The sequence below is a fragment of the Chelon labrosus genome, assembly GCF_963514085.1.
Source record: "Chelon labrosus genome assembly, chromosome: 15".
Lineage (NCBI taxonomy): Eukaryota > Metazoa > Chordata > Actinopteri > Mugiliformes > Mugilidae > Chelon > Chelon labrosus.
In genome coordinates, this window is record NC_140348.1 from 14,337,679 (window position 1) to 14,359,015 (window position 21,337).

General features: G+C 40.0%; 2 protein-coding genes across 6 annotated transcripts; one reads left to right on the forward strand and one right to left on the reverse strand.

The window, feature by feature from the left end:
• The first annotated feature begins 5,805 nt into the window (after positions 1-5,805).
• Positions 5,806-15,247, forward strand: hif1an (hypoxia inducible factor 1 subunit alpha inhibitor). 2 transcript variants are annotated; one of them, XM_084561960.1, is made up of 8 exons: positions 5,806-6,421; positions 9,685-9,935; positions 10,490-10,638; positions 10,719-10,864; positions 11,842-11,948; positions 12,634-12,697; positions 12,780-12,890; positions 13,201-15,247. In XM_084561960.1, exons 1-8 carry the CDS (start codon positions 6,242-6,244, stop codon positions 13,255-13,257), a joined length of 1,065 nt encoding a protein of 354 aa, XP_084418086.1. In that variant the 5' UTR covers positions 5,806-6,241; the 3' UTR covers positions 13,258-15,247. The 2 variants fall into 2 exon arrangements, with proteins under 2 accessions (XP_084418086.1, XP_084418085.1); XM_084561959.1 differs by lacking the exon at positions 13,201-15,247 and having other exon boundaries at positions 12,780-13,155.
• Positions 15,248-15,253: 6 nt separating this feature from the next.
• Positions 15,254-19,330, reverse strand: cuedc2 (CUE domain containing 2). 4 transcript variants are annotated; one of them, XM_084561964.1, is made up of 9 exons: positions 19,159-19,330; positions 18,331-18,416; positions 18,087-18,230; positions 17,938-17,999; positions 17,675-17,808; positions 17,385-17,552; positions 17,218-17,282; positions 17,009-17,069; positions 15,254-16,925 (listed from the first exon to the last, which is right to left on the reverse strand). In XM_084561964.1, the coding sequence occupies exons 2-9, from the start codon at positions 18,402-18,404 to the stop codon at positions 16,779-16,781; spliced, it is 855 nt and encodes a 284-aa protein (XP_084418090.1). In that variant the 5' UTR covers positions 18,405-18,416; positions 19,159-19,330; the 3' UTR covers positions 15,254-16,778. The 4 variants fall into 4 exon arrangements, with proteins under 4 accessions (XP_084418090.1, XP_084418088.1, XP_084418089.1 ...); XM_084561962.1 differs by having other exon boundaries at positions 18,331-18,421; XM_084561963.1 differs by having other exon boundaries at positions 19,153-19,330.
• Between the last annotated feature and the right edge of the window lie 2,007 nt (positions 19,331-21,337).

Here is a 21,337-nt window from a genome sequence, read left to right on the forward strand (position 1 = left end):
TGAGGAGAATTTTTTTTTAACTTTGTAGTATTTGTTTTTGGTATAAATGCAGATATATTTTTATATATTTACGACATTTTGAAAAGCCACTGGGCATTATTCCCCTGACTTCAAAATTCTCCGCAACACTTTTTATTTATTGTGACACATATTAAAAAAAACTAAAAAAAAACGCTTTGGCAGATGATCTGGCTAAATAACTTTCAAAATCAAAATTTTCCGTCAAGTGCGTGTCCTCATGTCGGCCTTGCAGTAATCTTTGTGTATTTCAGCAATCGCGGTCGAGTTTTATATCAATGTTGCAAAAACACATTTTGACATTTCTGGGCACCGTTTTCTCTCCCATCATCTGGTTCGCCCTGACCTTCGCTGCCCTCTCGATGTATTTAATTGTACATAAAATGAAGCACTTTGTACTGTACATTGTTAATTTATTGCACAGCGTTTCCTAGTTTTGCTCTATTGCTAGTCCCCTTTGTGGTATGTTTTCTATTAAAATGTAATGAAAGAATAATAAATCCTTCAGTGGTGTATATCACTCAGCCTGAAGTAAGTGGTCATCCTTCTTTACCTCTGTGGCAACAACGGTTCGAAGTAAGCACAATCTCGCTCTTTGCGCTGCTCCCACTGAGGTTAGGATACTCTGAGGCGAACCAGCAAGAATAGAAAACTTTCCAGCGTACTCTTCCTTCCATCACGCCTCCCTCAATTTCGCCTCAACAAATACCTCCCGTTCTCTCCCTCATCATGGTAATCCTCAAAGAGCCCCCTAACTCCTGAGCACTTGGAAGTTTCTTCACTGTTTAATACTAGTTTAATTAACTTTGTCCAGACAGAGTAGGGCCCTGGGGGTGGAGGGCATGAGGCAAGTTGCCCTTAAAAATCATCCCGCCTCTAATTTTGTATGCTAATCTCCTTTTTCACGCCGCACCTCCTTAGGAGTGGGGGAAAGAAATGTTGGGAAAACTTTGGGTTGCCTGTGCGAGGCTTCCTGTGGCTGTTTTATTTCTGGGCCCACCTATTTGGATCCTTTCACTCCTCTAGGGCCTTCCTTTGCTCGATTTAACAATGAATGCAGAGCTAATCAGCTCTCTCGGAAATGCACCACTGTCGAGGAAGGTAATCCCTTCTTCTCTACTCTCAATGGGCTGTCGCCTTCTAAAGGACTTTGGGAAAAGGCTTTGCACAGATTCACACTGTTCGCTCAAAAGAAGTTAGTTCAAGTATTGTGCCCAAACAAGTGGGTTTTATAAACACATGCTTGCCAGGATACTCACCCCACCTGCAAATAAGAAGTGCCAGGCCCAGGCAGACTAGCACATGGCAGCCGAGGCCGAAACCCTTCAGACAAGAAGAGACATGAAAGAGGAGATTAGAGCTCCCATTGAGAAGGGGGCGTTCATTTCTGCACCTTCCTCCTTTTACTCAATAAAGTGTCAAGGAAACACCTTGTTGACATCTTATTTACCAAATAATGATCATAATCAAAACTCCTCTCTCCTCTGATGACCCCTGTGGGACGGCCGGATTGCTCGGCCTGGCATGCAGCGAAAGCCCTCTCACCAACAAAAGATCCGGCATACCAAGCTTTAGCCCCGCAGCTCTGTGGAAGGTCCGCAATTTGCTGCGTAAGAGAGGACAACAGGGGCACATCAAAATGTTCATTCAGCACGCTCAAAGGTAATGCAAAAATGTAATTAGGGCGCAGATTTTGGATTAAACTTAACAAAGCCACTTTAAACTTGCGGCGCGCACGTGATTCACTGTCGGGAGAAGTTTTCAGCAGAAGGAATGTCTGCTGACACCGCATAAAGTTAATGTGTGGGAAAACTTGATATGAAAGTTTGCAGCAGCTTGACACGTCGGTCAGTGAAGATCAGTTGTGCATCAGCAGCACAGATAAAAGAGGGCATCGCTCTAGTAGGCAGCGTTTAAAAATATGACTGCACTTAACATGGAGGCCTAATTTCAGGGGCTGGACTCAGCTGGGAGAAACAAAGATGTCTCACGGTTTAAAAAGTAAATTGACCCTTAACCTCTGCCCTGCTGTATCACACTGTGCATTTCCATTTTTCTTTACTCACATGTTCATAACCTATGGCTATAAGTGGGCTGTGAGAATAACACGAACAGCCGGAGACCACAGTGTGAAAAAAATTAGACTTACACATATTCGCTGACATTCGCAAATCCACAAAACCACACCACCGTAAGAAAGGTGCTGCAAAGAAAGAAACAGAGGTTGTAATGGACGTGTGAAACAGCACACAGTGTTGATCATGACTCAGGCGGACAATTTCCTCACACGCAGAGAGTGACACGACCTCTGACCGAGGGGCCTGAACTTCCGTCTCTCGGGCTGGCCCTGCCATTTTTAATCTGTAGTAAATCATGAGCCCGAGGTGACGGGGAGAGAGGAGACGCTGTAGAGGAGCAGTGGGATTTTATGCTTTCTTTCAAATCCTAAATAATCTATTTGAACTTTTGATCCAGAAACACAAGAGATAAAATATGAAAAGGTCTTTTACTATGCTGCTGTTGGTATAAATACTCGCTCCGGCACGTAAAATTATGTGAAAAAAAGAAAATACACAAAGGAGATTGATATCTGTCAGGTAGCAATTGATAATGCAAACAATTAAAGCTGGGAAAGCGACTTATAATGCTTCAAAGAATCCTTGACTAATAGGATTTATGGCTTAGGGGTTTTGGACCTACAACACCTAGAGGGGCGAGGGTCAGCATGAATGTGAGAGAAAGCCAACACAGATAAGTACAAATGAGTGCTATGTCCAGCATGTGCTCGGGTTTACAAAACCCTGTCAGATCCGTGGTCGTCGGTGTTGTATTTTCTAATTTGTTTGTAATAATTGTATTAAAAGATTAAGATTAATTAAACAGATGTATTAATGCTCTGTGGCGGAACTCAAGTCCCACAAATTCAGCCCGTAGAAACCACAAATATTACGGGCTTTCACATTCACAGTGCACAGTAAATACATTTAAAATTAAACAACAAAACATTTGAGGCGTGATAAAAGTTAGACCACATCTAACAAGTTCATCAAAAATGTGACTGCTGCTGGAAAGGACTACTGAACACTGAGGCATCGCCGGCCATTTAACAAAAAAGCTTCAAAGTCAGTTTCAATTTGGTCCTTTACTCTTCTCTACACCTCAAGTAAATCTGGGACACGGTCAGTCACTGAGTCAGCCTTCCTAATCATCTTATTGCTCTTATCATCTGCAGTAAATGATAAGAGCAAAGCAGGACACTACCATAAAGATTTCCTGAAAAATAAAAACACGAAGAAGCTTCTCACTTACAAAAAAGGATCCAAGATTCCTCAGGAAGGATAGTCTTGGTTGAGCCTTCTCAAATACAACCTCATCAGTGTTTTTCCAGTTTAGAAAGACACCAAGATAGCAGTGACACTGGCTGATCTCTTTGGGTCTGTTCAGACCTTGTATTAAGATCCAATCTGGGCATTCAGTTCGAGAGTGGCCAGCTCAAAAGACAAGTGTGAACGCATTGAGATCGCATTTGAGAAACACGATCTCTGATTTGTTCTGGGCCGCATGTGTCCACATTCCTTTAGTAGGATAGTAGGTAGTAGGATACCTCCTTTTTCTTCTGTCTAGAATCAATAACCCATGGTCGTCCAAACATTTGACTTTTAGAAATTAATGACAATGATCTATTTTTTGCAACAGTTATCAGACACTTCCACCAATCATGAAATTGTTTCACAGTAGATCCCTTCAAGAGTTTTTGCTTTGTCAACTGTCCGTGTGTCGCAGAGAAGGCAGCAGTGTTTGTTTCTATCAGCAGGGTTGAGATACATGCTTCTTGTGACTCACCAGGGGTGTTCAGTCTCCTGGCTATGGGTGTCTGCAAAGAACCAGAGGGGGGGAGAAGAGCGTCAGAGGGATCAGCTCAGCTCAGCTCACTGATCTGCACAGGAAACACAGAGCATGGGAACCCACCAGGGAGCCCCTGCCTTGGAAATCTACTGATAAAGCCTGACTCCATAAAAAAAAAAAAAAAAAAAAAACACAGGCCAATTGGGAAATGCCTGTGTATTTTGCATAATGTTGAAAGGTTAAAATACGAACTAACAGTGATCAAAGCCATTGATAAGAGGTATCCCATCTAGTTCAAAACCACTGAAACACTGACAAAACAAAGCAAGGCTCTATCAGCTGATCAGACCACTGAGCAAGGTACAGCGTGCACTGCTATGTCATGAAGAGTGATCACCAAGTGATCAATATCGCAGTGCTGAGGCTATGATGACCATGGTTAAATATTGGCTCAGGATTTCAAAGGCCTGCCATTACCATATTTTCCCACCGGGAGATAAACACAGACAGTGGGACAGCTTGCACTGTGTCATTTTATTACACATCACTGGCGATTTTACTCTTCAGGGTTTTGTTAAGGCCAGCATTGTTGGAAGACGCTGGCCTTTATTTTTTATTTTTTGGTTAAACAAAAGCTACAATTCCAAACTATGACAAAAATACTCCACGTACATGTGTTCTCAGCAGGCATTTTGTTTTGTCGAAGATGGATCACAGGTGGCACTAAAAATTACTGCCAACAGCTGAACCGAGTCAATTATTAACAAAATGTGTGTTAACGAGTTTTTATAGATGATAAAAGGCTTACATTTCAAATGTGAGTAAACGTACACCAGTTTTATTAGAAAAGCGTAGCGCCAAATGTAAAAACAAATGTTGCACTTTGTTTTATACGTATACACTTGGTGTGAACAGTTATCTGCTGTTATAGCTGTGAAATAAACGCAATGGTGTAATTAGTAGCATGACATAAAATACTCAAGTAAGGTATATCACAAAACACCTTTCTAGAGTGAATATATTTTTCTGTTGTTTCAAGTCCTGAACGCAGTTTTCATTCATTTCATTTCATTTTATGTACTGTTTCTAATTCTCAGGTTAAAATGTATGTATCTTTTTATGTCGATGAATTGTATTTCATAGTTATTTTGGTTTCTGTGACTTATGGAAGAGGAACCCCTCCCCAGTAAGTATAATTCTCTCGCTGAAATAAGCATTTGGTATTTGTGCTTCCCTGCCTCCTACTCTGATTTCCAGACGGAACAAAATTTTGCAATGGTGAAAATGTAATTTTTCACCTTTTTTTGTAGTTGGGAAACTGGGTCAGAAACATATTTTCTAAAGCTGCCATGTTTTGGGTTTGAGTCTAAGCAGGAACGCTGGTGTCATATTGTGGAGGAAGTATATGCACTGTAAGGTTACAGTACATCCTCTACTTATTCAAACATCACTACTTAAGTAATACGTTATTTATTAATTACACTTAATTGCTGACTTACAAGTATAATGTAGGCAATGTTTACATCCTCAACACACGGTTTAAAATGTTTCATACATTTGTGGCATACTTTTTCTATGTATTGTGTATAGTTGTTGTATAGGCTAGTTGTGTCTTGTTTTCCACATCATGCTGCTCACATGTGCCTTTAAATCCCCCTCCTGGAGACAAATGACGAATAAAGTTTTATGAATGTGAAATCATCTGTAGGGCAGCACGAAGAACAGGCCGATGATCTATAAACACATAATGAATACAGTAAAACATGGCTGGACTAACATGAATATATCAACATGTTCTTCTTCTTTTGCTTCTTCTTCTATTACGTTGCTTTACTCTATAACAACGTTTCATTCGTCTAAGATGATTTAAAACATCTATATCTTCAATGTCTGCAGCTGCAAGATACATTTAATAACGTAAAAAGAGTGTAATGTTGATACAAATGTCTACATTTATATGCTCACGAGACTAGAATAGCTTCTATTTTCTGATTCAGAAAATAGAAAATCATGTGCGGCAGCTCCCTCTTGTGGTAGGGACGAATTATTACAACAGGTGCATTTAGTCACCCGCAGCACTAGGTGTCGCTGTCGGATACTCAGAGCTCAACATTTTGAAAGCGTTTCCTTGTATTTTAGTTCGTGTCGTTGGCTTTCTGGCTGTCAACACGGCGTGTAAACACCTACACGGAACAGAGCCGCGTAGAGGGTTTTTTGTCCGCCCAAATTCTCCCAATTAATCACTATCCGTGAATGGGAAGGGTCGCGTGGTAGTCCCGCTGCTGACTGTGCAGCCCAGCATTAGGAGGGAAAGTCGGTCTCTGGTCGTTTCGTTGTGCGGAGGACGGAGGCAGCTTAGCAGCGCTTGTCGACGACCATGGCAGCGGTGACCGTTGTGGAGGCTGATCCGGCGACGAGCGAAGGCGCCGCCGCTTTCTCCGGCGTCCAGAGCCGGGGCTGGGACGAGTCTCAGCTCCGAAAATACTCCTTCCCAACCAAGACCATTCCCCGGCTCTCTCACACGGACCCCAGAGCAGAGATGCTAATAAACAACGAGGTAAAGGCTGAAGTTAACGCAGAAGCGCAGAAACTTTTACCACACCGTGTTTGCATTATCAGTTCAGGGATCTTTTTTTTTATATCAAGAAGCGAAGGGTGGATCTGCACCACAAACCTCATTTTATTATCTCTGACTCAAGGAATTATAGCTGGGAAACTAGGTCAGAAACATGCACCAATGTATATCAAAATAATCCACCTAAAGATATCGAAAATGAAAGTGAGTCATTTTGTTTTGGTTCATTTATTATCCTTGTCTTGGTGATATTAGTCATTGCAAGGATATGTATTCAGAAGAGTAGCCTAATTTTAGAAGTTGAGTCAGTGTGTAATGGTGAGATAACTCGTTAAACTCATGTTACCGGTTAAATATGCAGTGTTGGTGTCATTTTCAGGTCCAAGGTTTAGCTCCACAAACCATAAATTAAATCCCACGGTAACAGGTTTTTTCTTTTAATCATTTGTGCATTTAAATAAGCAGGCCCAGTATAAATGATTTAGCTGTGACTTGTCAGTGAGTATTTTGTAGTTTGTGAGTCAAGTTCAAGAGCAATACAGTTACCTGCTGATTCAGAAATGCATAGACGCCAGTAGCACCTTTTCTACTGAATGAGATCTAATGTGGGTCTCTAGTTTTCACATCAACCTGGAAATAAAGCAGCTGCTGGTTTGTGTCGAAGCACAGACATAATGCAGTGTGAAGACGTGACAACGTCTGTGTGGATGAAATAATACCATATCAGGCCGAGCGAGGGGCGGTGAAAGCCTTTTTACGGATGTGAGTCAAACCTAATTTTGTTTAATCGCTCTAATTCACTGCCTGTTCCAGCAGGATCCTCATCCAGCACGAGTGTAGACGGTAGTTTTACTTTACATAAACCTCCTGATGACTAATCATAATCGTGGCCTCCATAGACGTGAATAACTGTGCTGTCATTTGCATTTCAAGAGACGTCCAGTTTGCCCTTACTTAGACAGCTTGTTCACATCACACAAGAGTCTAATGTGTGCTGAGGAATATCAGGTCTTAAATCTGTCTTGTGAATTTTGTAGCTATTATATTTCTTTCCTCACCTAAGACACGGCCTGTCACAGTTATCACATAATGATGTAATCCCACAGAATCGTTGTATATCGCCACCTTGTTACGCTCCGTCTTCTTCTATGGTTAGTTGCCACTTGAAGGGAGAACCAGTGCTACCGACTGTTTAGATATAGGCGCTTAACCATAACGCTTATATATCAGACAAAGAAATGCAGCTGATCAATCTGTTTGAAAGCTAACCATTTCAAAACATTTCTGCAAGAGCTGACTATATAGTCAATTAAATTTACCTGGCAGCCTTACACAAGAAGACGGTCCTGACACATTTGCAATGAAAATCTTAGAAATAATAACATGACGTATAAAGAGGAATCATCATGGGACATGTTTGCTGTTCTCAGGTTGCATCACCTTCCTATGTAAGCATGTGTCACCAGAACGTCGACAGAAATCACATTAAGAAATAGCAAAATAGATTCTGCTCTGGTGGAACTGAAACTTTTATGTTTATTTTCAAACTCTCTCTCTGCTTTGGAGGATTCTGTCACAAAGCTGAAATGTTAAGAAATCGTCCTGAACACCTTCTCATATGGCACGAGTGGAAAAATCTTTTTAAATATTTTCTCCTGATTTCTTCTTGACACTGAACTAGTGCTCGTAGTTTTTCTTTTTAAGCGTGTTTTGAAACAATTTGAAAAACACTGACATTGATCATTAGTACTGTGCAGTGATGCTCAAAGTTTGTGTTCAAAAAGCTACTGCAATGCAGCCTAGCAGGTTAAAAGGGCAACGAACTGAGCCGCAGATAAGAGACTAATAATAGTTTATTGTCCTGGATAATTAATATAATTGAAAAGGAAAAACACATGCATCACAAGTATCTTCACTACAGGTTTACACAGTTTTACATAATTATTATATATAAAAAGCTAAGGAATTAGTTTCTTTGTGAGGAAATCATAGAAATCATGGCAAATCTTTGACAGGCTCATCTTTTAGATTCAAAGATGAACACATGAGTGAATGGATGACTAAATACATCTCAATAATTGTGATCAGGGCTCACATTAGGAGTGACCTCTTCGACAGGAGATAGATCTGTCCAAATGCGGCCGTTGCCCTTAATTACTTGATAATAATTTTAATTGTAAGAAAAAAGAAAAAAAAAAGACATACGCATCCACGTTAAAACTGTGTGGCGCAGTGATCCCTGCGGATATGTATATTCGGCTTATCCCTTGATAAAAAGACGGATTGTTTCATAATTTAAAACGCCGCAGCGCAAACGTGAAACCCCCCTCTTTAAAAAAAAAAAAAAAAAAAAAAAAAAAAAAAAAGACCCAAGCGCGCCGCGTTTCATTGCGGCTGCGAGCGAAAGGGGAACAAACACCAAAGTTGCAACATTTGAAACACGTCGCAGTTACTTGGTTAACGGCGTCCGATTTCCGAGCATCGTTTCGACTCCCCGCGTTCTCCGGAGAAAGTGAAACCGAGAGGAGTCGATGTGTGAGGCAGGCGGGGAGCGGGAGCGCGCTCAGAGGCCTACGTTCAGTTAGTCACGTAGACCTCGGAGCCCAGAGCGTCTGCTGCCATCCGACGCTGCACACATCCCATGCACTGCACAGGGATTTCTGTCCCTCTGCAGAGAAGGTTATAGAAGACTGAAATATGTTAACATGCACGCGAGAAGACATTTACTAAAAAGCATGACGGCTCTGTTTAAAGCTCCGTTTTTGCAATTATAGTTCACCAATTTTAGTCTTAATTCGTTTAATGTTATTACTAGACAGATAAAGAGAAAGCACGTAAATACTACAGATGATGATAATAATATAATGACCTCATTTATATACTAACTCACAAATGGACAAAGTAAATAACAAACACCAGCAGAGAAGTTGACAAGAAAATACAATGAAAGATTAGATATTATATTATGATAGACAGGTAGATAGAAATATGGCATGCAACACAATAAAAGCATAATATGAATGTAAATCCTACTCATCACATTATTATAGTGAAATTATTAACTAAAATATATCACAAAGAACAAACCAGTTTATAATTAGCGTGGATATACAGGTTTTGTAGTGATTATTTCTGAATGCATTGCATTATTAGACCGTGTTTATTTTAGTGCGTGTATAACAGAATATACTTGAAGTAAACAGCTGTTGTAATGTTGTACTGAAATGTCCTCTGTCTGTTTTCAGGAACCTGTGGTCTTAACAGACACAAACCTTGTGTATCCAGCCCTCAAATGGGACATTGCGTACCTCCAGGAGAACATTGGAAACGGAGACTTTTCTGTTTACATTGCAGAAAACCACAAATTCCTGTACTACGACGAGAAAAAAATGTCCAACTTTGAGAACTTTGTGCCCAAGTCTCGACGGATGGAAATGAAATTCTCAGAATTTGTGGATAAAATGCACGAAACGGAGCAAATGGGGGGAGAGGAGAGGTAAGGAATGTTTTGGCTGGAGTTCTGCGCCGATGTGCAGGAATATAGTGAAATGTGATGTAAGCGCTGTTTCTGTCTGCGGAGCTCGAGAGTCATCTGCCAGGAACAAGATGTGTTTGTGCTGCAGGTGTGCTTGACAGTAAAGGGTGTTCTCTCTCGTGAAATGCAATGCAGCACAGGAAAGTGGAGCAACTGACTAAGCATCTACACCAGAGAATCAGGGGAGAAGCTTATTCCTGTGACCTTACTTGTCCTGGCAGCACACACAGACACAGATCACTTACTAAAGACTGTGTGACGTGCTCGCAGTGGCTGCTGTCTGTTTGAATTTACACTACCCAGCTCCCTCAAAGTCATGTTGTTCTTCGCGGTTTAAAGAGGACGTGATCAGATGAAACAGAAACACCTTGTAAACAAGCTGATATTCTGCAGCAGACGCATTTATAGCACTTAAAAAAAAAAAAATGAGCTGCATTGCGGCTTGTTTTGGGTCTCAGGTTGTGAAACAAAGCTGCTCATGCATTTTGGGTGTTTCTTTCCTCATGTATTTCAAGAGTATATCTGCAGCAGACCTTGAACGACACAGTAGGAAAGAAGATTGTTGTTGACTTTCTGGGTTTCAACTGGAACTGGATCAACAAGCAGCAAGCCAAGAGAAACTGGGGACAGCTAACATCCAACCTTTTGCTCATAGGCATGGAGGGTAAGGTTCTGACTGCAGTCGTCCAGTTCCTGCTATAAAGTGTTATGTCTGCTTTGCACATCACATATGTGTTTCCACAGGCAATGTGACACCGGCACATTATGACGAGCAGCAGAACTTCTTTGCACAGATCAAAGGTCATAAGAGGTGCATCCTCTTCCCTCCAGACCAGTTTGAGTGTCTCTATCCATACCCTGTCCATCACCCTTGCGACAGACAGAGCCAAGTGAGTTATACAAATTAGGGTTGGGCAGTATGATAATATTTTCCAACGGGCCACCGTCAGTCCGGCTAAGTGTGGCGCACTTAAAATGATCAGTCTACATTACAATTACTGTGTGATTCTTGTGCACCCAATATCTATTATGAATCAGTCTGTCTTCACCTTTGCAGTTACAGTTAAGGTGAATTGTATGGAAATATTACAGCCTGTAGGCTACACTTCCTCAATCAAACATAATAAGTAACCTTGAGATCTTTGATAAGCAGCAAGCTGTAAAGACAGGCAGAACAGCTGTCTGACACTATTTGCAAAAGAGTGCATTGGTGTCAGATGAGGGATGCCTAGGCTGGTGGCCTATGACTGAACAAACAGGTGGGATAAGATGCTATTAAATGATCAGAGTGCACAAGCGTACATGCAGTTTTTGGTGTAGTTCTCCAGTGGGATTTGGGAATTGCTGTTGCTCTTAACTGTTATTTAGTCACTGCCCTGTTTTGTGCAAGATAGAAATCAGTGCAAGAAGAACGTGCTTGTTACTGCTGGTTTTGATCAGTGCAGGCTTTGAATTGTGCTTTACAAGTTAATCATTTACAGAGTTTAAATCTCAAGGAGGCAAACAATTAAAATAAAATGATCAAAACTGAACCAAAAATCCAGCCTGTAGCCTTTATATTTATAGAGTCGCCCAGTCCTGGTAGAAGTGCATATAGTAGGTTTAATAGTCGTAACTTGTGTAAAAGCATATTTGTGGTTTAGTCCATTCACAGTAACTATCCCAGTAGAAAGGAATCCACTTACAGACAGTTATAATAACAATATTGTGTTAAGATTACTTGAATTACAAAAAAATAAGATCAGATTGATAGAAATCATTGTGTGATGGAGGAACAGAGAAATTTGCATTCGTTAAACGGTGCTGCATTTTAATGTGGCACCATATGTTAATGTTTTACAATGAACGTATATTGTTTCTGTTCTAGGTTGACTTTGATAACCCAAACTATGAGAAGTTTCCCAATTTTAAAAATGTTGTTGGCTATGAGGCTGTGGTGGGACCTGGAGATGTGCTATACATCCCCATGTATTGGTAAGTACTTCCTTTATGCTTTTCTATAGAAATCATGTATACAGACATTATTTACTTAGAAAAGCTGGTTCCTGCCTTATTAGTAGAATTAGTAGTACAGTGCATCTGTAATTGATAATAGTAAAGCTGTGTATAATAATGTAATAATACATTATTTATCTCATAAGCAACTCTTAACTGTAGAATAAACTAAACTTTATTTGTAAGGCATGCCACTTTGCTTTACTGCATGGGTTGTTTGTAGGTGCAGTGCTCTCTACGGCATGCACCTGCACATTCAGGAATAGTTGCTAAGTGGTTTTTGGTTTTACTTGCCCAAGAGCCACTTACCCTTCCGAAATTGAAAATACACTGGGAACCGATTATACTCCAGTGAAAGCTGCCAGGCCAGCTAAATTGTTTGGACGGGGTCTATGTATTGATGGACAGAAGAGTAGCAGTCACACAAGTCATCTGAGTGCCATGGAGTTGAAGTTGCTTCCAACAAAATGGCTCTGATTGGTTGTCGGACTATCCAATAGCGTGCAGAAGTATTTCTCTGTGTGTCGGTTGAAACGTGGTCCCCATGATATCCTGATTGTGTGTTGCCAGACTCGTGTTCCTACCTCGTCATAGCAGTTCCAAGTTTGAGTCATTGTCCATTTGTTTGCATTTTATTTTAATTCTATGTTTCTTCTTTCCTCAGGTGGCATCACATTGAATCACTGTTGAACGGTGGAGTGACCATCACTGTAAACTTCTGGTACAAAGTATGTATATCCTTTACTTTGACATTCATCTCATCTGTGTCATTGTATGTCTCTTCACTGTTGCTCACTTGTTTTGTTTCAGGGCGCCCCCACACCCAAGAGGATAGAATACCCTCTGCGAGCTCATCAGAAGGTGGCCATCATGAGAAATATTGAGAAGATGCTAGGAGAAGCACTTGGAGAGCCACATGAAGTAAAAGCTCTTGGTTTTATGTCATTCTTGAAATGCTCTAAATGTCAGCGGTGTTTATTACATAAGTCGTACATAAATGTCACACTGCCCGTTTCTAGAACATCACGTCAGATCCACATTTAGGTCACCTGTTGCATGAATTCCCTGGGCCACGCTGACCCTTCTAGCAACCCAATTACAGTGAATATTTATGGCTTTCCTGATTTAGTACAAAGAAAAGATATATGCATTCTGGGACGACGAGCATGCAATATGTCTGAGTCTACGAAGCAGCTCATCCTAAACAAGAATCCTTTTTGTTTTCTCGTAGGTCGGGCCTTTACTGAAAACGATGATCAAGGGGAGATATGACCAGGATCTCAGTTAGGAGCCCCCTCCCTTGAAGCTGATTTGGCTTTTCGGAAACCGTGTGCATGTGAAACTGACTCTGCTGTGTGTGTGTGCGTGTGTGTGTGTGTGTGTAACGCGCATTCTCTGTTTGGAGCTACGTTGTCACTGCATGGCGGTAAGCAGCCATCTTGAAAATATCCAGCCTTCAGGTGCCATTGTCGTTGCAATTGCAGAAGACACAGAATGGGAATTCGACCTACTTGAAGAAGTTTTTTCTTTTGTTTTCGATGACTGAATTCGGCAAATGCTTCTCTGTCAATCAGTGTGCTCTCAAAAGTCTTACAATTCAAGCTAATTGGGCATTAGCTTTAATTGTGAATTGTACGAAATCGGTACCTTTTGGAGCGAACTCAGCATTTTGACCACTAAAGGATGAGTCAAGGGGTATTATACTGTACATACAATAGACATGAGATAAACAGTTAAATACAGGACATGTCTTGTATACATGAAATAATTATACATTTGGAATGATTATACTGTATCACATCTTTATCACATACAACTGTTTTGGGAATATTTATCCACATTATCTCCACACCTTCTAATGACCCCACTTTGGGCAGTGATTGTCAGGATTTCTCCGGTTGAATGACGCTTAAGCACAGACATTAAAAACACTGAAGTACAGTGAATAATGATGATGAAATATAATTATTAAGAAATGTATGGGTGTGAAAAAAGGAGGCTTGAATATTCAGCTGAAGGAATGTGTGACTGCAGTTTTTTTTTTTTTAGCAGAGTGATTGCTGTTCGTTTTATAAATGTTGTGGTCTGTATTTCAAGGACTTTATTGAATGTGCTGTTGGGCATACCAGTGATACGCGGGAGTACGGAAAATAAATTACACTGCAATTTTAGTTGCAAATACAGTAAAGAATCAATTTTTGGGGGAAACTTCTTCTTAACAGTTAATGCAGGTGGTGTTTTATTGGGAATGCAATTATTAATACAGTTTTGTGTTTAAAAGCGGTAAAAATGCATAGAGGATAGATTTATGTTATAATGCTTTTAGCTGACTGAACCCACAGGACCGTCTGCTGGAATGTAGCTTAGTATCAGCCATTGCGGTGCAACGTAAAGCTCCATCTAGCGGTCAGGTTTGCAGTTGCATGTTAAGCTCAACAGTCTGTGCACTATACTGCTACAATACAATTATTCAGTATGTTGTATTAAATATAGCAGATCTAAGATAAAATGATGCTGCAACATGTGCAAACCCGTTCTTATGAGATGTGTAGGTTTTTAACTATCCTCCAGATTGCACTTATGTCTACCGTCACACAGCCATATCTTGAAGACCTTGAAGGTGACGCCGTCTTGAAAGATGGCAGTCGCTAGTTTGCAAGTTTAAAGTGCTCTCTCTCGAATTGTTGTTGAAACAAAAAGGGAGGATAATTTCATATATATATATTATTAAAATATATTGTGCTGTATGTGCCAAACCATCTTCATGTTAAGAAATCTGCCAGAGGCACTGGACGAATCAGGAAGAAGTAAATTTAAAAATAGGAATACACAAGTTTGAAGAGTTTTGTTCTGATTGCGGTTCAACCATTTAATTGGTGATTAATTGTGTATGTATTTCTAAGATTGCACAAAAAAAAAGAGCTCTTCTGTAAAAAGAATTTAGTGAAGATGTTTCATCTCTCTAATATTGCTAGTTTGATAGTTTACTGTATGTGCCTTGCCTAACATCGCATGGCATTAAATGTCACAAGGACTTTCAGTTAATGGTATTCACTCTGGCATTAAACAGCTATAAAGGTGAAACTAACCGCTGTCCCTGGAGATAAAGGCCTGTTTTTTTGTCTTGTTTTGTTTTTTTGAACATGTGCTCTCCTTGTTCTTCTGATTAAAGTTTGTTTTCAAATTTTAAAGAGATGTGAATGATTGCTTAAAGCTTCAAATTCAAATACCCTACATTTTAAATGACATAACATGAGTAAATAAACACACAAACACAACATAAGTATAGTCTACAAAAATTATTTACTATAAATTGTGCGTCAGCAGTTTTTCAAAGCAAGGGGTTAAAACTCAGTAGTGACTAAACAGCTTTAGGAAATCCATCCCATGCTCTACAGTTACACCACCACCATACTGCAGTAATTCAAGATAATATTGCTGCCGATAACGACGAGTATCAGTAACAACACATCTTACATCTTTGTTACACTACACTCAGAAAAAAAACTATACTATACCACCAAAACAATTTATATAATTGCTCCAAATGGATGCAGAGGGGAACACAAATAAACAACGGTATATCTTAGTAAAGAAAAACTGATCAACCCATTGACCCTAATACACAAGAAATGAGAATGAAATCATACCACGACAAATACAAGCAAAGCAAAATTAAAAGAACACAAATGAGATGAGAGGAGCCAAGAGAGAGAGAGAGAGACGCTCCTTTTCATATGTAAACAGACCCTGAAAGCGCACAAACGTCCGTCCTCACAGACACATGACTGGACACTTTGTAAATCTAAACATCTCTATCAAAAATAAAGAGAATGCTGCTGGAATGAACTTTAAGACCGACGTCCTCCTGCAGCATCTTTCACTCAGTGTTTTGGGGGAGACGACCGCAGTCCTCCACATAATTATGCCAGAAATTATAGTGCTGTAATAGTCTGTAGACGTCTTGGAAGATGAAATTTATTGGGCTCTAATAATCAACTCTTATTGTTGACTTTTTCGATAGCTTATTCTGCTTTAGTGAGTAAAAAATAAGGCGAGTGAAATGAGTCTATCTCTTGTTTCATCAGGGTTACAATGAATCAGTGCCTAATATTTCCTCTTAGGCTGTTTAGGACTTGCCCATAATGAAATTTTAAAAGGCTCTGAACCAAAGTTATCAGTTTCATAGCTCAACAAACTGTCCAAATCTCAGGTCCTGAAGAAACATATTTACAGCACTATAACCCTGTATTATATATATATATATATATATATATAAAAAAAATTTAACTTAAAATGAAATTGGCATCTTTGAAATAATAGTATTTACATAGAAATAGCAGTCGAGACTGTCCAGAAGAGACTCTACAGCACCACTAGAACGTATTTACAGAAATGAATATAGATTCATTTACTATGTCACAATTTAAATTCTAATGGGTTAAAGAAAATACAGCTTAAAAAACAATACTGTCAGTGCAACATCAGACCTGCTGAGATGGTCAAAAGTAGACAGGTTAGTCTGTTACGCAAACAAGAGCACATCTGACCACATCCTAACTAAAATATCACACAGAATTCCTTAAGGTCCTTAAGTAAACAGTAAAGCAAATAATGAAACACTGTAATTTAATGTTTTAACAAAGGCCTATGACAGTTACCATTTTTCAAAATAAGCCACTGACAGTAATAAAGGTATTTCTTGACTTGGGAAAAATTTAACAAACTGAAGCTAATTCGATGTAATAAATAAAAAAAACTGTGTAAACAATATTATCGTTAGCTGCTCTTACAGTATTGTGCTCGTCATCAATGGAATCGATACTTTCGCGCGGGCTTGAGGTTGACATACGTCTTCTTCATGTCCTCGGTCTCGTTCTTCTTCACGAGTTGGTATCGCTCCCCTTTTGTGGTTACCACCTGGTTACCGTGGTATCGAACTAGCTTCTTTGGAGCCTGAAAAACATAGAAATCAACATCACACCCGAACGCAAAAGTTTTATTGCACGAAATGGGTGTGATGTGGAAAAAATTCTTACATCTTTGGGGGCAACAGGTCGGTGAGTTTTGTTATCTTCCTCACTGTCCACCAGCATGTACCTGTTACGATGAAACATAAGATAAGATAAGATAGGACTTTATTCATCCCCGTGGGGAAATTAGGGTGAACATGGAAACAAGGTCATAAACACTGAAACAAATCAACAAGTGTGGACAGTTTTGCTGAACACTGGCAGATCTTACTCACTTCTCAAGAATGCTCTCTTTAAGTTTCTGGTCTGGCTGTGAGGAAATGTTCTTCCCATGGTTGACCTGAGGCAGCGGGACACCAACAACTCAGTAACATGCACAAGGCAGGCAGGCAGTGGCTGAGATGGAACAGCAGCAGTGTTTTTGTGCATAGCGGAGACTCACATTAAGAGGATTGGGGCTGAGCTGGACATCACCCTCTATGATGAGTCGCACAGCTTCCTCCATATCTCCTTTGGCAATGGACAGGGCGCTGCGAGCCTCGGACAGACTACACTTTGGAAACATCTCCAGTAGGTGCTGTTCCTGGGCCTCCCACTCAGACACTGGTAACTGAACGAAGACATTTTTATTTTCTAATTTGTATGGTGAGACCATTGTCAACAGGTGAAAAAAAAAAATCACGAGAGGGAAGGGAAGGAAAATGGTGTGCCGATTTGTGTCATAATGATTACCTTGGCAGTGGCGCCCTCTGTCTGTGTTTTAAGGCACTGCGTTTCTCTTCCTGGCGGAGGCTCACTGGGCAGAGTGGTCAGTTTCAATGAAATCTCTTCTGCGCCCGACTTAGGCACACTGTTTTCTTCATCAGCTAAAAGATAAGAGTCAAATTAGTCATCTAAAATGAATATCACACCTTTGGAAACACTAAAAATAAGCTACTTTGGAAAGGCTAACACTCCAACAATATGTGCAAAAGAAGTTAAAATAAATACGCCACCTGAGGTTCGAGCAGATGCTAGTTTCGAAGCCAAACTGAACATCATTTCACAGACTTTGACGCTGTAAAATAACATATATATTTTTTTAATAACAATAGAAAACAGTGCTGCAGTTGTCTCGTCTAGAAAAACATATCCATTTGTCTACCTGTCAATTTCAGCAAAGCCCGGGATGTAAGCTTCTAACATCTCTGCAAAAACCTCCACATCAAAGTTCTCCTCAACACTCTGCTGGCTGCCGAGATCCTCCAGTACTCCAGTGATGTAAGATAGAAGAACATCATCCAGCGTGCTGCATTAAATGGTAAAAATAATAAAATAAAATATGCTGCAGACTAACAGAACAAGATATTTTTCAAAAGATGCAATGAAAGCTTTGTGGCACAGCTTACCTGAGGTCTGCATCAGGAATGTAAGCCTGAATAAATTCGTGCAACGCACTGTGGATGATTTTGTGGAGGTCCATTGCGTACTCCTGCTGTGCTGAGGAGGGAACACACAGTTCAATGAGCTGGAGTTGGTGTACAGCAAATGGTCAAGGGGGGGGTTACATATATAAGAGCAGCAGCAGCGACAGCAAACCTTAAATAGCCGAATCCAACAGTTGTCACCCGTGTGCAATGAATGGCACGCAGCCAAGGCATAAATGGACAAGTTACAAAACGATCACTTACGAAAGCCTGGTTGTGAAAGCCTGACGTGCAACATCTTGACTTTTACGCATGACCTACACAAATACCTCTCCAGGATTCATCCCAGTAAGGATTTCAAGTGAGTTCAAGTGGCCGTCATGCAACCATAACTAAAACTGAAACGCTGAAAACATATCTATGCAGCTATTCTTACCGTACAATGCTCTAGCAACACGCCGACCTCTACTCGTTAGCCAGCGTTAGCAGCATTAGTTATCAGCTAATGTTTAATTGCTAGCATCAGGGCTAAGCTAAAATTAGCCATACCGTACCGTGTAATATTAACCGCGTGATGGATATATTTTATAAAGTCTTGTTTTCCCGAAACTATCACTATTAATTAATCGACAGCGTTATCATTATTGCAAATGTCTTGTAAAATAAACAGCGTTAGGAGGACGCTGGTGAATTTGCGCTAGCCAAGTGGGTTACTGTTAGCTAACAACAACTGCTAGCAAGCTATCGGTTAACGCTGCTGCAGAAGCAACCCTCGCTGACTACATTTAATGGAGCAAAACTTACTCTTACAGGAGATTATTACGGAGACATGAAGCTCGAAGTTTTCCCCAAATGCACAAGGGGGAGGATGCTCAGTCTGTGCAGTGGACGGACGGAGATGCTCGATTCAAAACATTGGCACGTCACTTCCTCTGATTGTAACTAGCCTGGTTGATGCGGCTGTTGATTTGTGAATCTCTTGGAAACGTGTTTGGATTTATTGTACATTTATTGTGAATTCAAACTGAATGTAACAGATGTATAATGCTTAATTATAAATTAAATTAAAGACTGAGATTAGACAGTGAAACACTATATAAGAGCTGAAATGCTTCGTCGACAAAAGAAAAAGAAGAAGAAGAAGAAGAAGAACGATCATTCAGAATGTGTAATTTTAAATGTCTCGCCAAACTGGCTTTTTCTAAATTATTTTTGCGAGTGGTGGAGTGCTTTATGTATGTAAAAGCTATTCTACAGATATTGTTCTGCATCTCAATAATTACAATATTGCAGGACCACCCTTACTTCAGTACATTTATCTGACAGTTGTAGTTGCAAGTTACATTACAAATTAAGATTTCTGCACACAGAATGTGTGTACAGTAAATACAAGTACATCTGAACAAAATTTGCAACTATTTTGACATTCATTTAGAAAACTTGTATGAGCATAGCAGGCAAACAATTTGACCTTTTGTTTTGCATTTAGTTATTTAACATTTAATAATCTAAGAACATTTTGTAACTTGCAGTGCATACCTTTACTTGTAGGTAAAGAAGCTGTGTACTTCATCCACAGCTCATCATTGCTAGCCAACTATCTAATACTGAAGAAAATGCAATGCAAAACCATTGCATATGATGATGTACGGTGGTGTTCAAAAACTGCTCAAAGATGTCAAAGCCTTTCTGTAGAATGTTATAATGTTTTCCCCTACATTACAGCTGTCATTAAATGTTTTTTTTCCTTCTCTCTGTGAGATCACATTTTATTTTCCACTTTAAACCTTTGCATTTAGAATTAATTTTAACCTATTCCGTCTCCTTGATAAATTTAGGGCTGTCTCTGATCCATATTTGCTTCCTGACTCCTCAGTGTCTGAACGCTCGTAAATAGTCTACTCTCACTTGGACATTATCTTATATCTTTTGCCAGATCCATACATAGTTGATGATCAAGGTGTTATCTGAGGCAACATCGGTGATGTCATCAGATCCTGCTCTCAGTTACCTCCGCCTGTGTTGGTATTATAGCAGATATGTACCTATAAATCATTAATGCCCATTCAATTGTTCTCCCGCTGCCTTGGCAGTATCTCTTGCAGGCTGTAGTATTTCATGGGGAAATATGGTACACGCTCCTGATAAAACAAGCAAGAACAATTCTCAACTTGGCTGAACTCTGTTTCAACTCTGAGCTCATGGCTAGACAGGTGGGGCTGAGGTATCAGAGGAGAGAGCGTAAAGGAGAGCACCTTGTTTTTCTCCATGTGTGTTCACAGCTGAAACTGAGGACAGCCTGCAAGTCATATAACACATAGCACAACGCTTCAGCACGACAAAGAGCACTGGCATACAATATTGTGATTGCGATGTGATGGCAAAAACTAAATCCTAACAGCAGTGTCACATTTAGCTCTAAACAAAAATGAATGCCCTCAAACCACTCGGGGTCCTGTATATGATCTTGTTTTTCATCTGCTGCAGTTCAGAGCTCAGTGGTTAAAATTAACTCATGCTGACAGACCTAGTAAAGCTGAAACGAGGGTTTCCTTTATTTCTTCAAAGCACAATACGTGCAGACACTAGGTGGCAGCATTGAGTTATTTGTGACAGCAGGACATCATGCAGCGGGATATCTGTTCCAAAAGATATTGGTATGCTCTTGGGACCTTTGAGTGAAAAGAGAAGCAACAAAAGCAGTAGAGTTTATATGTTAAATCCACAACATGCAGGGGTACGTGATTGCTCCTATTATCATTTTTAAATATACAAATATTAGTTGTGTAACAAACCTTAATCTTAAAACAGACCTGCAAAAGCGTCATCCTTGTTCTTAGATTTGTTGCCACTTACAGCTGATGTTGTGATGGAATATTATTATTTCTCTTTTGTTTTTGTCCAATCTTCGAACTCACATTGATGTAAGTTATGTTTGGTCCGGATTTATTACCAAGGACTTTCCATCTTTGTGCATAGGTGGCTAAGC

What these genes read in the sequence shown, in the direction of transcription:
- hif1an (XM_084561959.1), top strand. Translation starts at nt 6,242, where the DNA reads ATGGCAGCGGTGACCGTTGTGGAGGCTGATCCGGCGACGAGCGAAGGC. An exon ending in CTTGCGACAGACAGAGCCAA is followed by an intron (nt 10,865 to 11,841) that starts GTGAGTTATACA and finishes TTTCTGTTCTAG; the next exon opens with GTTGACTTTGATAACCCAAA. An exon ending in CTATACATCCCCATGTATTG is followed by an intron (nt 11,949 to 12,633) that starts GTAAGTACTTCC and finishes TTCTTTCCTCAG; the next exon opens with GTGGCATCACATTGAATCAC.
- cuedc2 (XM_084561964.1), bottom strand. Translation starts at nt 18,404, where the DNA reads ATGGACCTCCACAAAATCATCCACAGTGCGTTGCACGAATTTATTCAG. An exon ending in ATTCCTGATGCAGACCTCAG is followed by an intron (nt 18,231 to 18,330) that starts GTAAGCTGTGCC and finishes CATTTAATGCAG; the next exon opens with CACGCTGGATGATGTTCTTC. An exon ending in GACCTGTTGCCCCCAAAGAT is followed by an intron (nt 16,926 to 17,008) that starts GTAAGAATTTTT and finishes TATGTTTTTCAG; the next exon opens with GCTCCAAAGAAGCTAGTTCG.